Source organism: Anomaloglossus baeobatrachus, chromosome 1 (genome assembly GCF_048569485.1).
Source record: "Anomaloglossus baeobatrachus isolate aAnoBae1 chromosome 1, aAnoBae1.hap1, whole genome shotgun sequence".
Lineage (NCBI taxonomy): Eukaryota > Metazoa > Chordata > Amphibia > Anura > Aromobatidae > Anomaloglossus > Anomaloglossus baeobatrachus.
The window spans coordinates 947,574,080-947,590,431 of record NC_134353.1 but is presented as its reverse complement, the minus strand read 5'-3'; the positions used below and the strand labels follow the sequence as shown (position 1 = coordinate 947,590,431).

Sequence of the window (16,352 nt, the reverse complement as noted above, 5' to 3'; positions counted from 1 at the left end):
TATTGGGACATCTATACCAGGATGGGGCCATCATGGGGACATGTATACCAGGATGGGGCCATCATGGGGACATGTATACCAGGATGGGGCCATCATGGGGACATGTATACCAGGATGGGGCCATCATGGGGACATGTATACCAGGATGGGGCCATCATGGGGACATGTATACCAGGATGGGGCCATCATGGGGACATGTATACCAGGATGGGGCCATCATGGGGACATGTATACCAGGATGGGGCCATCATGGGGACATGTATACCAGGATGGGGCCATCATGGGGACATGTATACCAGGATGGGGCCATCATGGGGACATGTATACCAGGATGGGGCCATCATGGGGACATGTATACCAGGATGGGGCCATCATGGGGACATGTATACCAGGATGGGGCTATTATGAGGACATCTATATTAGGATGGAGCCAAAAAGGAGTCATTTATACCAGGATGGGGACATATATACCAGGATGAGGCCATTATGGGACATATGTACCAGGATGGGGCCATGATGGGGTCACTTCCATGAAGTTTCTAACACTTAAGGTAGGGTTTCTGTCGGCATCAACATTTGTGCAAAGAGTAAGTGACCTCCGGGCACTCTCTGACCTGAAATCCTTCTCGATAGTCAAGAATTCGTCTTTTCAGAGCTGTAGAAAGAGACACGGATCCCACTTCTGCATGCAAAAATTCACAGAACTCAACATGAGGTTCTTAGTTTAACATTGTGACCAGACTGTGTGAAGCCACTGCCACGTCACAGGGATCTTCTTAATGGGTCTCTTACCTTAATGGAGCTGCACCATCTGCCAACCACCATAGCAGTAGTTTCAGTGTTCTGGACTGCGAGGTCTTCAGCATCCTTGGAGAAGATTTGTAGAGTCGCTACCTGGACTTATTTATTTATTATGCTTTGCTTATATAGCTCCATCATAATCTGCAGAACATTTCAAACCTTATCATCATAGTCACCATTGGGGATCAAAATCTAAATTCCCAGTCAGTATTTCTTTGGAGTGTGGGAGGAAACAGCAGGAAACCCACACAAACACGGGGAGACCATACAAATTCATGCAGATGATGTCCTTGATGGGATTTGAACCCAGGACCTCAGCACTGCAAGACTGCAGTGCTAACCACTCAGCCACCGTACAGTGCTAACCACTGAGCCACCGTGCTTCTCTTTTCTTCACAATTTTCTCTTTTGAAGAATTTTCTGGGGTCTCTGAGCTATTTGAAAAAACATTGAGGGAGAGGATAGGGGGAGGGTGTAATCTTACGTGAGTGGTCATGGTGGGCTTATGAAAACCAAATAATCTATATCTTTTTTTCAGTATGGTGGAGGCCATGTCACAAGCAAAAGTGATAAATATGTGGCTTGTTGAATAAAGCATTGACATTTTTGAGTCGATGGCCAGGAAACTCATTCTCATTGGCCAGTCCTCAAAAAGCTGGGGGACAAAAAACCCCCCACCAAATCTGTGGTAAACTCCAAGCAATGATAAAACAAGGACAGGCGGTCATCAGTGAGGATCTGGCCCAAAAACGGATATCCAGCTGCCAAGCTGGAGAATAAAAGGCAAATTGAACAGAATTTCACACAAAACTCCCAAAATGGTGTGAACAAAATTATTGTCCCCCTCGGCTTAATATTTGGTTGCACTCTTTGCCCCGTGGAATAAGTAACTGCAATCAATTGCTTCATATACTCGTCCACAAGCTTCTTCCTCCTCTCTTATTTCGGACTCTTCTTTATAAACTGCTCTAGGTATCTCATATCTGACGACGTCTTCTCTTCCTCTTCTCTTCGTCTTCTCTTCATCTTTTCTTCCTCTTCTCCCAACAGCAATTTAAAGATCTCCCCACAGGTGTCAATGGGATTTAGATTCGTACTCATTCCCTCCTACTACAGATCCTCTCTTCCCTTGGTGTCAAACACCTTGCCCTCTCCTGGATCTTCTCGTAACTTTCTAACCACACATTTAGCATCTCCCGTTCCTATTCTACCTCCTCATCTAACCCTCTTAATGTTGGTGTCCCTCAAGGCTCTGTCCTGGCACCCCTTCTCTTCTCCATATATCCTTTGTCCTGGGACAACTTATAAAGTCCCATTTCTTACAGTACAACCCATACACTGATGACATTCACATCTACCTCCATGTTGCCCAGAATTCCAGAGTGTCTATCAGCCACTTCCTCCTCCTTCTCCTCTAGCTTCCTATTGCTCAACGTGAACCAATCTGAACTAATCATCTTTCCTCCATCCAACTTAATTTCCCTACCTGATCTGTCTATCAGAATAAACTAAATCACTATTTCCCCATACCAGAAGTCTGCTACCTTGAAGTAATCCTCAGCTCTGGCTTGTCCTTCAAAATGCACATCCAAGCCGTTACAAAATGCTGCCACCTCCACTTCAAAAATATTTGCTGAATCCGCCCCTTCCTCAATCCTGAATCTACTAAAATGGTTGTGCTGCCCTCATCATGTCCCACCTCAAATACTGTAATATCCTCTGATAACTCACTCGCACTTCTCCAGTCCGTTCCTAAGGCCTCCTTCACACGAACCTTTTGCACGGTCCGTGGTGAAGGTGTGTATATGTGTCCGTGTGCTGTCCTTGTGCTATCCATGTGACATCCGGCTAGCACACTGATAGCATGAGCTGGTATACTGGTATATTTACCTGTCTCTGGCGCTGCTGTCACTTCCGGGTTCGCAGTGAGTGCAGTGAATATGCAAGGAGCATAATGAGCAGGACCCGCAAGCAACAGCAGAGGCAGAGACAGCAGCGCTGGAGACAGGTAAGTATAAAATTCTTTATTTTTATGTGTCTTGTATTGTCTCTGGTACGTGTCACACGGATCACATCAGTGTGCGGTCCGTGTGACACCCGTGCTGCTGGCAGAAAACAGACATGTTTACATGTGTGGAACACGCAAACACGCTTGTGCTGCACACGGACACACTGTCCATGTAAAAACAAAAATGTGTGACCAAGCCCATTGATTTTAATGGGACTACGTGTCCGTGTTTCCAGTATGTGTGAAAACAGACCTCACGCAGTGCAGTGAATATGCAAGGATCATAATGAGCGGGACACACAAGCAACAGCAGAGGCAGACACAGCAGCACTGGTGACAGGTAAGTATAAAAATTCTGTGACCAAGCCCATTGATTTTAATGGGTCTACGTGTGTCTGTGTTTCCATTATGTGTGAAAACAGACCTCACGCATACCAGAGACACGGATGTGTGCAGGAGGCCCAACTTTGCTGCCCAACTAATTCACCTCTCTCCTTGTTAGTCCTGAAGTTCTCCCCTCTGCAAATCCCTTCATTGACTCTCAATCCCCCAACGAATCCAGTTCAAAACCGAAGACACGGATGTGTGAAGGAGGCCCAACTCTGCTGCCCAACTAATCCACCTCTCTCCTCGCTAGTCCTTAACTTCTCCCCTTTGTGAATCCCTTCATTGGCTCTCAATCCCCCAACGTATCCAGTTCAAAACCGGAGACACAGATATGTGAAGGAGGTCTAACTCTCCTACCCAATTAATCCACTTCTCTCCTCGCTAGTCCTCCATTTCTCCCCTCTGCAAGTCCCTTCATTGGCTTTTAATTCCACAATGTGCCCAGTTCACACTACTGATATTTAGCTGACAAACATTCCGGAATATGTCTCCACTGTTTATCTCTGAACTAATATTCCGATATCTTCCCTCATGTAATTTATGGTCCTCAGAAGACCTTCTCTCCTTCATAATTGTACGTAACTCAAAACTTCTCCCGAGTATCCCCCGTCCTCTGGCATTCTGTACCCCAACACGGTTGATAATCTGCCATATTTGGAAATTTCAGGCAGAACTTGAAAGCCCCACTCTTCAAGAAAGCTGCAGCCTGCAATAATCCCACTGCCGCCTCACCACCACCAGAGCTACTGCAGCCCCCCAACCTACTGTCTCCTCATCATTATCTCGTAGACTGTAAGCCGCAAAGGCTGGGCCCTCTCCACCCTGTACCAGTCTCTCATTTAGTTTGGTTCACTGTAATCTATATTCTTATCTTGTATCTAAGCCTTTCTCATGTACAGGACCATGGAATCAATGGTGCTTTAAAAAATGTTTAAAAGTAAGTAAAATAAAGATATATTTTACTTATTTAACTAATTTTCATTACTAATTTTTTAGTTTTACTACTTTAATTTAAAAGGAATTTATCATTAGGCTTTTGCTACCTAATCCGCAGAACAATCAATACAAGATTCATAAGACATATATAAATAAATTGTGTCAGGGGCCAACTCAAAAGGAGATAAGCCCCCATAGTGTCTGGTATAGCGCTCCAAAGGATAGCTAAATAACAACATAAGCGGCCAGAACAACCAGATGAAATCACCTAAAATAGATAAAATATATCAGATTTTTATTGGGACATATTTAAAAACACATATATCAAACAGTTAATTGAGTAGAGGTCACAAGGAGTTAATACATAAATACACCCCAAGCGGGTGAACAACCAAATGAAGGTGATGGATTAAAGAGCATACAGTGCAGGTCAATTGAATTTACAAGTGACTGGGCAAATGTTCCAATACAAGTAATCCAATATATTATACCACACACAGGAAATCCATATATTTATTGCCTACTATGACTATATAGTGCACAACTTACCCATAAGGAGGTCCCCCATGCACGGCCCAAGGCGCATTTCGCAAGATGCTTTATCAAGGGAGGAGTCTCGCAAAACGTGCGTCGAGCCGTGTGTGGGGGTTGTTTTGGCTGCATATGTTGTTATTTAGCTAATCAGCAGAACAGCATAATCCCTTCTGCTGTGCTAAAATGCACAGACATAACTGGAATTGGGTGAGATGAACATCACCTAATGGCTTTGACTTATAGGTTCACTTCTGGTTCTCCTGAAGAAAGGAAGAAATTCCAGCAACTTCAGGAGAAAGTAGAATTTTCTTAAAAAACAGTTTCTTTATTGGTAATAAAATATTAATATTCCATCCAAGCAAGACAAAAATAGAGAGGCAAGACAGAGGAGCTGTTTCCTATGCGTTTCAACCTGAATAGGTCTTAATCATGGAATTCTGGTTCTCCACTGGGCAATTTATCAGAAAAGAGTCGTGACGGACATATGAAACATAACGAGAATGTCTTCAACAAAGAAGTGGAAAACTGCAACAGAAAGGCCTGATATTGTAACATCATGACCTTCTGGACCATGTTGTGAGATTGTGATCCATTTTGCAAACAAATATATTAGTCAGTTAGTGATTTATTTTTTTTTCTAAAAACTTCTCATGTGTAATATTATAAAACATTAATACAATTATTGAGGTTATATTACTAAAAGATAATATAATTAGTTTTATTTTTTTGCAGATAACTATACCAGGAGCTCAGAGGGATGTCCGGTATCTTCACATTTTAATTCAGATGATTATAGCAAAATTCAATGTGCATATCAGGAGAATGCCAAATTTGAAGATATACCCTCAGACCCTCATATCCAAAATGTATCATCTGATCCTTTTCAGCAGATCGTATCTCCTGATTCATCACAGACTATAAAGCAAAATAGAAGTTACAGACTGGGTGTTGAACATCAAAAAGCTTCCATAGGGGAAAAAACATTTTCATGCCCAAAATGTAGAAAATGCTTTACTCATAAATCAGATCTTGTTAGTCATGAAAGGGTTCACACAGGGAAAAAATCATTTTCATGTTCAAAATGTGGCAAATGTTTTACCAAGAAATCACAGTTGGTCAGACATCAAAGAATTCACACAAGGGTGAAGTCATTTTCTTGTTCAGAATGTGGAAAATGTTTTATTGAAAAATCAGTTTTGATTACACATCAAAGAAGCCACACAGGGGAAAAGCCATTTTCATGTTCAGAATGTAGAAAATGTTTTGCTGTGAAACAGAATCTTGTTAAACATCAGAAAATTCACACAGGGGAGAAGGCATTTTTATGCTCAGAATGTGGGAAATGTTTTACAATGAAATCAGCTCTTGTTATTCATCATCGGAGAATTCACACAGGTGTGAGGCCATTCTCATGTTTAGAATGTGGGAAATGTTTTAATGTCAAAGAAAATCTTATTAAACATCAAAGAATTCACACAAGGGAGAAGCCATTTTCATGCTCAGAATGTGGGAAATGTTTTAACCAGAAGCATATGCTTACTAGACATCAAAAAATTCATACAGGTGAGAAACCATTTTCATGTTCGGAATGTAGAAAATGTTTTATTGAAAAATCAGTTTTGATTGCACATCAAAGAAGCCACACAGGTGAAAAGCCATTTTCATGTTCAGAATGTAAAAAATGTTTTGCTGTGAAACAAAATCTTAATAAGCATCAGAAAATTCACACAGGGGAGAAGCCATTTTTATGCTCCGAATGTGGGAAATGTTTTACAATGAAATCAGCTCTTCTTATACATCATCGGAGAATTCACACAGGGGAGAAGCCATTTTCATGTTCAGAATGTGGGAAATGTTTTACTGTGAAAGAAAATCTTATTAAACATCAAATAATTCACACAAGGGAGCCATTTTCATGTTCAGAATGTGGGAAATATTTTACCAAGAAATCAGCTCTAGTTACCCATCAGAGAATTCACACAGTGGAGAAGCCATATTCATGCTCAGAATGTGGCAAATATTTTGCAATGAAATCAGCTCTTGTTAACCATCAAAGAAGTCACAAAGGGGAAAAGTCATTTTCATGCTCAGAATGTGGCAAATGTTTTAATAAGAAAAATAATCTTATTAAACATCAAAGAATTCACACAGGGGAGAAGCCATTTTCATGTTCAGAATGTGGGAAATGTTTTAATCAGAAATCACATCTTGTTGATCATATAAGAACTCACAAGGGGGAGAAGCCATTTTCATGTTCAGAATGTGGAAAATGTTTTTGTGTGAAAACAGATCTTGTTAAACATCAGAAATTTCACACAGGGAAAAAGCCAGATCTTGTTAGTCATGAAGAAGTTCACACAGGGGAAAAAACATTTACATGTACACAATGTGGAAAATGGTTTACCCATAAACATATTCTTGTGAGACATCAAAGAATTCACACAGGGGAGAAGCCATTTTCATGTTCAGAATGTGGAAAATGTTTTAACCAGAAAGGTAGTCTTACTACACATAAAATAATTCACACAGGGGAGAAGCCATTTTCATGTTCAGAATGTGGAAAACGTTTTAATCGGAAACATATTCTTATAGCACATCAAATGGTTCACACAGGGGAGAAGCCATTTACATGTTCAGAATGTGGAAAATGTTATACCGCGAAACGAGATCTTGTTATACATCAGAGAATTCACACACGGAAGAAGTCGGTTTCATGTTAACGATGTGGTAAATGTTTCAATCAGAAACAAGTTTTTATCAAACATCAAAAAATTCACATAGGAGAGAAGCCATTTTCATGCCTAAAATGTGGAAAATGCTTTACCCATAAGTCAGATCTTGGTATACATGAAAGAGTTCACACAGAGGGAAGCCAGTTTAATTTTTAGAATGTGGAAAATGTTTCACTATTAGATCAGATCTTGCTAATCATCAGAGAATTTAAATGAGAAAAGCCACTTTCAAGTTCAGAATGTGGAAAATGTTGTAGCTTTAAATCAAGCCTGACTGAACATCAAAGAACTCACACAGGGTTGAAGCTATTTTTAAGTTTTACTCGACAGACTATACAGAGTGTATAGACAAAACAGCATGGGATCACTGCTGATTCTTTGTGTAGTAAAACCTTTCCCTACCTGTTTAAAAAAATGTTTTGCTTCACAGAAAGCAACATCTGCAATTTCACGCTGTCCTGTCTCCTCCCCTGCCCAGGAATTGTAGTATCATCCGACCATGTTCCTGCACAATTAGACACGACCATTACACAGGACACAGCAAGGGCACATATATAAGATTATCTCAGCACAGGAACATTTTTTTTTAACCCGTTCACTTGTGGAACATATTTTTATTGCAAGATCTATTGATTAATAACTACTTTGTAAGGCCACGATATTGTGTAATGTAATAAATGATAATTTCTCAGTCATTGATATGCAATGGAAATTGATGCAGTTTCCATTAGACTTGTAAATGATGAATAAACAAACAATTATTTGTACACAATAATCGTTACATGTAAATTTTTGACTTTCTTCAATGTTTGGTCACTTATGATAATATAAGAAATCACTTTTTTTTTTAATTATCTGTCGTCTCAGTGGGCTTTAAGTCACAGAAAGGGGGATCAGCATCAAAGGGCTCACATAATTGAGAAGCCATATGCATGCCCACAATGTGGAATTTGTTTAGAAATCACAGCTTGTTCAACATCTGAGAATTCACATGGGAGAAGCCATACTCGTGTTCAGAATGTAGGAAGTTATAGCAATTAATCACTTCCCGTCACTGCCCTTCCCTTTCACGTCCTAATAGACGAGCCCCCTTCACACATACGTGTTTCCGGCATGTGTGGTATCCGTTTTCACACGTACCAGAGACACTCATTATGCACACTCATTATAATCGATGTTGATCTTCACACCCCACACGGACTGTGAGTCTTTGTTAACCACACGTGTATCTGTGTGATCCACATGGGGATATGTCAAATTTTTCCTGTCAACACGAATCACATGAACCTAAGCAAGTCAATAAGTCTGTGAAAAACACATGCAGCACACAGATGCCGTTCATGTGTCGTCCGTTTGACACGTACAAGATTACATGCATTCAATAAGTTAATGGTTTTTATGTGTTAGAGATGTGTAAAGATAATAGCTAGATAATGGATAACAGATTATAGATACATAGATATTAGCTAAATAGATTGTAAAGTTAATAACTAGGGATGAGCGAATGTATTCGCCACTATTCGGTATCCGACAGATAATGGGGTATTCGAGGTATTCGCTATCCGACGGCTAATATGGTATTCGATCCGATACATTCATTTTCATTTCTGGACTTCCTGGCGCCTTTATCCAGCCAATGAACACATCTGATGTTGCTTGCCCTCACAGTAATGCCGCAGCCATCATTGTTGTGGTGTTACTATGATTGTCTTGGCCGCACAGCGTCATAGGGACTATATAAGCCAGTGGCCATTTTGGTCAGTTGGTCTCTCGCTCTCTCTTTCTTACTCACCGATCACGGGTGCGGCGCTGCACGGCTGTCACACTGTGGCGGGTTCTCCAGCTTTTGAAAATTCCGGCCGCACATTATTCCATCTCGTATTTCCTGCTTCCCCTGCCCACCAGCGCCTATGATTGGTTGCAGTCAGACACGTCCCCATGCTGAGTGACAGCTGTATTACTGCAATCAATCACAGCCGCCAGTGGGCAGGTCGATATCGTGTAGTAAAATAAATAAATAATTTAAAACAACGACGTGCGGTTTCCCCCAAATGATACCCAGCCGAGTTAAGCACACAGAAGCGGACCGGTATTCTCAGGCTGGGGAGGGCGAGGGCCATGGTTACAGCCCCCCCTCTCGCAGAAGAGAATATCAGCCCGCTACTGCCCCGAGAATGTCGCATCCATTAGATGTGACAGTCCCAGCGTGTCACCGGCCCTTCCCGATTTGGCAATCGGGGTAATAAGGAGTTAATAGCAACCCATAGCTGCCACTAAGTCCAAGATTAGTAATGGCAGCATCTATGACACACCATCACTAATCTGTAAGTAAAGTAAATAAAGACACACCGAAAAATCCTTTATTTGCAATAAAACACCAAACAGCCCCTTTGTCACCAGTTTATTAACCCCCCACCCAATTATCCAGGTCCGGCGTAATCCACACTGATTCAGCGACGTCTGTGAGCAAGTGCCCAATGCAGCCTCATTCCGTGAACGATGCTGCAGGGGTAACTCCAGGTCATTTCTCACGGTCGGTGATGTCAATACATTACCGCTTGCGAGAACTTCAGTGCTGCCGTAAAGCACAACTCAGAGTGACGTCATTGACTGGCAGTGACCCTGCGAGAACTCAGATCCAAGCTCCTGCAGGGTCACTGCTCCATCATACATACTGTTGGGGGGGGGACACATACATCACAAATAAAAGCTGTAATATCATATATCTATCTTTCCCTCTATCTATCTATCCAACTATCCATCTTTTTATTTATCCATCTAACTATCCATTTATCTATCCATCCCTCTATCTATCCATTATCTATCTATCCATCCATCGATCCATCCATCTATCCCTCTATCTATCCCTCTATCTATCTTTCTAGCTATCCATCTATCCATCCATCTATCTATCCATCTATCCATTATCTATCTATCCCTCTATCTATCCATTATCTATCCATCTACAGTCAGGGCCAGAAATATTTGGACAGTGACACAAGTTTTGTTATTTTAGCTGTTTACAAAAACATGTTCAGAAATACAATTATATATATAATATGGGCTGAAAGTGCACACTCCCAGCTGCAATATGAGAGTTTTCACATCCAAATCGGAGAAAGGGTTTAGGAATCATAGCTCTGTAAAGCATTGCCTCCTCTTTTTCAAGGGACCAAAAGTAATTGGACAAGGGACTCTAAGGGCTGCAATTAACTCTGAAGGCGTCTCCCTCGTTAACCTGTAATCAATGAAGTAGTTAAAAGGTCTGGGGTTGATTACAGGTGTGTGGTTTTGCATTTGGAAGCTGTTGCTGTGACCAGACAACATGCGGTCTAAGGAACTCTCAATTGAGGTGAAGCAGAACATCCTGAGGCTGAAAAAAAAGAAAAAATCCATCAGAGAGATAGCAGACATGCTTGGAGTAGCAAAATCAACAGTCGGGTACATTCTGAAAAAAAAGGAATTGACTGGTGAGCTTGGGAACTCAAAAAGGCCTGGGCGTCTACGGATGACAACAGTGGTGGATAATCGCCGCATACTTTCTTTGGTGAAGAAGAACCCGTTCACAACATCAACTGAAGTCCAGAACACTCTCAGTGAAGTAGGTGTATCTGTCTCTAAGTCAACAGTAAAGAGAAGACTCCATGAAAGTAAATACAAAGGGTTCACATCTAGATGCAAACCATTCATCAATTCCAAAAATAGACAGGCCAGAGTTAAATTTGCTGAAAAACACCTCATGAAGCCAGCTCAGTTCTGGAAAAGTATTCTATGGACAGATGAGACCAAGATCAACCAGAATGATGGGAAGAAAAAAGTTTGGAGAAGAAAGGGAACGACACATGATCCAAGGCACACCACATCCTCTGTAAAACATGGTGGAGGCAACGTGATGGCATGGGCATGCATGGCTTTCAATGGCACTGGGTCACTTGTGTTTATTGATGACATAAGAGCAGACAAGAGTAGCCGGATGAATTCTGAAGCGTACTGGGATATACTTTCAGCCCAGATTCAGCCAAATGCCGCAAAGTTGATCGGACGGCGCTTCATAGTACAGATGGACAATGACCCCAAGCATACAGCCAAAGCTACCCAGGAGTTCATGAGTGCTAAAAAGTGGAACATTCTGCAATGGCCAAGTCAATCACCAGATCTTAACCCAATTGAGCATGCATTTCACTTGCTCAAATCCAGACTTAAGACGGAAAGACCCACAAACAAGCAAGACCTGAAGGCTGCGGCTGTAAAGGCCTGGCAAAGCATTAAGGAGGAAACCCAGCGTTTGGTGATGTCCATGGGTTCCAGACTTAAGGCAGTGATTGCCTCCAAAGGATTCGCAACAAAATATTGAAAATAAAAATATTTTGTTTGGGTTTGGTTTATTTGTCCAATTACTTTTGACCTCCTAAAATGTGGAGTGTTTGTAAAGAAATGTGTACAATTCCTACAATTTCTATCAGATATTTTTGTTCAAACCTTCAAATTAAACGTTACAATCTGCACTTGAATTCTGTTGTAGAGGTTTCATTTCAAATCCAATGTGGTGGCATGCAGAGCCCAACTCGCGAAAATTGTGTCACTGTCCAAATATTTCTGGACCTAACTGTATTTATCCAGCTATCCCTCTATCCATTATCTATCTATCCAGCTATCTATCCCTCTATCTATCCATTATCTATCTGTCTATCTATCCCTTTATCCCTCTATATATCTATCCATCTATCTATCTATCTATCTATACATCCATTATCTATCTATCCATCTAGATAGATAGATAATGGATAGAGGGATAGAGCGATAGATAGATAATGGATAGAGAAAAAAAGGATAGATGGACAGATAGATAGAAAGGCAGACTGATGTCAAACACATATATAATGTCCCACCTCCCTGCATATTCTCAGCTGGCACTCTTTAGTGACTTTCATGTGGCACTAAAGGGTGCCTAGCCTTGTATTTAGCCCAAAAAATATATAATTAAAAAAAAAGCGACGTAAGGTCCCCCCCATTTTTGATAGGCAGCTAGGGTAAAGCAGATGGCTGCAGCCTGTAGACCACAGCTGGCAGCTTTACCTTGGTTTGGGATCCAATTTGGAGGGCCCCCAGGCTCTTTTTTATAATTATTTATAAATAAATGATAAACAAAAATGGGGTTCCCCCAAATTGGTTTGCCAGCCAAGGTAAAGCGGACAGCTGTGGTCGTATTCTCAGGATGGGAAGGTCCATAGTTATTGGCCCTTCCCAGCCTAAAAATAGCAGGCCGCAGACGCCCCAGAAGTGGTGCATCCATTAGATGCGCCAATCCTGGTGCTTCGCCCCAGCTCATCCCTTTGCCCTGGTGCAGTGGCAAACGAGGTAATAAATGGGGTTGATACCAGATGTGTAATGTCACCTGACATCAAGCCCAGTAGTTTGAGACACACAAAGTCCAAAAAACATCAACTTAGCCTTCAAAAAGCAATTATCTCAGAACACGAAAGGCACCCTTAGGTAAACTACCTGGGTATATTGAAGCAACGCTAATAAATAATGGAAATATCATAAAGTAAATTTATTAGCGTTGCTTCAATAAGCCCAGTAGTTTGTCATGTCATGGCGTCTATCAGATACCCGACATCACAAACTGTCAGTAATAAAAATAGACAAAAATAAGACTACAAAAAAATAAAAATAAAATATTTGAAGAAACACTCCCCAACCATTCCCTCTTTCACCAATTTATTGTAAAGAAAAAAATATCCCCTGTAATCCATTTTGGGCATCCCATGACGACTCTGGACCTTCTAGAATATGGGGGGCACGCTCAGGGAACGTATCCCCCATTTTCTAGAAGTGCAGACCCTCCATGTGAGGAGTGTGGGTGCAAAGAATCTGCACCTACCCTCCCCGGGTCATAGCAGCAGTGTCCGTGCAGTCAGCGCAGCTCCACAGCTGACGCTGAACCCAGGAAGCTGAGCTGACAGCCGCAATTTGCGCAATTGCTCAGCGTTTATTGTGAAGGAGGAGGGACGCGGGGGATCAATGCTGCAAAAAGGTAGAAACACCGGGGGAACACCGGGGGGCTATTGGGGGTGACTTAGCTGGACCCGGGGAGGATTTTTCTGTCACATGTGTCATGGCACATGTGACAGAAATCAGAGGAAGAGGGTGAATGCGGGCGGCGCGTTGGTGTGCGCCCTGTCATCTTGGATGAATCGTGAGGGGGCAGAAATGCAGTGAGGCACCTTCTACAGGCTGTGCCCATACTTTTTCTGCCTTTTCCCATCCATTTCAGCCTTTTTCTCAGTCACCACAGCTCACCGACCGGTCCAACATGAAATTATTCTGGTTTCATATAGACTTGCATTGGGGGTCGAATATTCGCGAATACTCGAATAGCTGCGAGGTATTCGTCGGATATTTGGCAAAGCGAATAATAGGGTATTCGATCATCCCTATTAATAACCAATTAAATATATGAATAAAAAACAACTATGTTCGGTCCTCAACATTTTTAGAAAACATCAAAGTTAAAGCAGACAGCTGTGATGTGAAATTATCAGGCTGGGAAGGTCCATGGTTATTGGGTCCTTCCAACCTAAAAATAACAGCCCGCAGCCGACCCAGAAATAGAGCATCACATTAGATTCTCCATTTCTGGCTCTTCATCTCAGAATGAATTAATGAATGAATGAATGAATGAATGAATAGAGGGATAGCTAGAGGGATAGATAGATAATAGATGAGAAAGACATATAATGTCCCACTACAGAGCATTTTGTAATCTTGCACCCTTTAGTGCCTTTAGTTTCACCTTGGCTGGTAACCCATAACAGAGGGCACCCCACACTGTTATTTTAAATTAAATGAATAATTTAAAACAAAAAACGTGGGGTCCCCCCAAATTGGATCACCAGCCAAGGTAAAGTGGACAGCTGTGGTCTGGTATTCTCTGACTGGGGAGTAGAGACGAGCGATGTTCGAATCGAACAGTTCGCCAATTTCAAATTCGAGTTGTTTTGGGCGGTGTTTGAGTTGTTCAACGAACTCCAATGATTGCTTCACGTTCGACAGTTCGAGTTAACGTTCGATAACAGTTCGTTCACCAAAAGCGCGGCTTTTCACAGTAAGGCTATGTGCGCAGGTTGCGTATTTGCAAGCGTCCTGCGTCCCCAGCACAATCCCTCTCTCTTTCCTACTCACCGATCAGCTGCACGGCTGTCACAAAGCTCCGGCGGCTTTTCCTCTTGAAAATGGCTGCCGCTCATTATTCAATCTGGTATTCCCTGCTTCCCCCACCCACCGGCGCAATGATTGGTTGCAGTCAGACACGCCCCCACGCTGAGTGACAGCTGTCTCACTGCAACCAATCACAGCCGCCGGCGGGCGGGTCTATATCGTGCAGTAAAATAAATAATTAAAAAAAAACAAAACTTGTGGTTCCCCCCAATTTTGATACCAGCCAAGATAAAGCCACACGGCTGAGGGCTGGTATTGTCAGGATGGGGAGCGCCACGTTAAGGGGAGACCACCACCCTAACAATATCAGCCAGCAGCCGCCCGGAATTGCCGCATCCATTAGATGCGACAGTCTCGGGACTCTACCCGGCTCATCCCGAATTGCCCTGGTGCGGTGGCAATCGAGGTAATAAGGGGTTAATCATGGCAGGCGTCTCCCCGAGATACCTTCCATGATTAACCTGTAAGTGAAAGTAAATAAACACACAACGAAAAATCCTTTATTTGGAATAAAAGACAAAAAAAAACCCTCATTTACCTCTTTATTAGTCCCCAAACACCTCCAGGTCCGAAGTAATCCATACGAAGCTTTCAGCTCTGCTACATCAAGCGGACAGGGAGCGCCGTAGAACACGACCGCTCTGTGTCAGCTCCACGTAGCAACTGAAGTGAGCCACGCTGTCACCGGAGACTTCACTCAGGTAGTGCCTGCGTATGTGCGAGGATGATAATGGGGGCGGTAGTGCTTGTGTGGGTGTGGTGATGATGATGAGTACGGTAGTGTTGGGGTGTGTGCGGTGATGATGATGATGAGTGTGGTAGTGCCGGGGTGTGTGCGGTGATGATGATGATGAGTGCGGTAGTGCCGGGGTGTGTGCGGAGATAATGATGAGTGCGGTAGTGCTTGTGTGTGCGGTAATGATGATGGTGCGGTAGTGCCAGGGTGTGTGCGGTGATGATGATGAGTGCGGTAGTGTCAGGGTGTGTGCAGTGATGATGATGAGTGCGGTAGTGCCGGAGTGTGTGCGGGGATGATGATTTGTGCGGTAGTATCGTGGTGTGTGCGGGGATGATAATGGGGTCGGTACTGATGGGGTGTGTGTGGTGGTGATGATGAGTGCGGTAGTGTCGGGGTGTATGTGGGAATGATGATGGGGGCGGTAGTGTATATTAAACACCAGTAAAAAGCTGGCCTCACCGCTCGACTTATAGTGTCAGCTGATTCCGTCAGGTGACCTCATCAGCTGATCATCGAGAGGAGAGAGGAGAGGAGAGAAGAGAGAGAGGAGAGAGAAAGATAAAAGAGAGAGAGAGAGAGGAGAGAGAGAAGAGAGAGGAGAGAGCTGGGAACCAAAAATATAGGGAAGCCTTTTTTTTTTAATTATTTAACGAATTTCATGAAATAATTAAAAAAAAAAATGACGTACGCTTCGCCCAATTTTTGTGTCCAGCTAGGTACGACTAGGCAGCTGGGGATTGTAATCCGCAGCGCAGGGTGCCCAAGCTTTCTGGGCACCCCTGCTGCGAATTGCAGTCCGCAGCCACCCCAGAAAATGGCGCTTTTATAAAAGCGCCATCTTCTGGCGCTGTGTCCAACTCTTCCAGCTGCACTGTGTGCAGTGATGATGATGAGTGCGGTAGTGACAGGGTGTGTGCGGGGATGATGATGAGTGCGGTAGTGCCGGAGTGTGTGTGCGGGGATGATGATGTGTGCGGTAGTGTCGGGGTGTGTG

General features: G+C 42.8%; 2 protein-coding genes and 1 pseudogene across 2 annotated transcripts in view; all 3 read left to right on the top strand.

The window, feature by feature from the left end:
• LOC142257313 (uncharacterized) overlaps positions 1–8,148 on the top strand; it is a 56,659-nt gene extending 48,511 nt beyond the window's left edge. Inside the window, 1 exon segment of the mRNA XM_075329455.1 lies at positions 5,831–8,148. Coding sequence (XP_075185570.1) covers positions 5,831–7,386 — 1,556 coding nt within the window. The 3' untranslated portion in view covers positions 7,387–8,148.
• Positions 1–16,352, top strand: part of LOC142257004 (uncharacterized) — a 417,356-nt pseudogene that overhangs the window by 145,550 nt on the left and 255,454 nt on the right.
• Positions 1–16,352, top strand: part of LOC142257052 (uncharacterized) — a 329,863-nt gene that overhangs the window by 108,977 nt on the left and 204,534 nt on the right. The gene's annotated exons all lie outside the window — the stretch shown is intronic.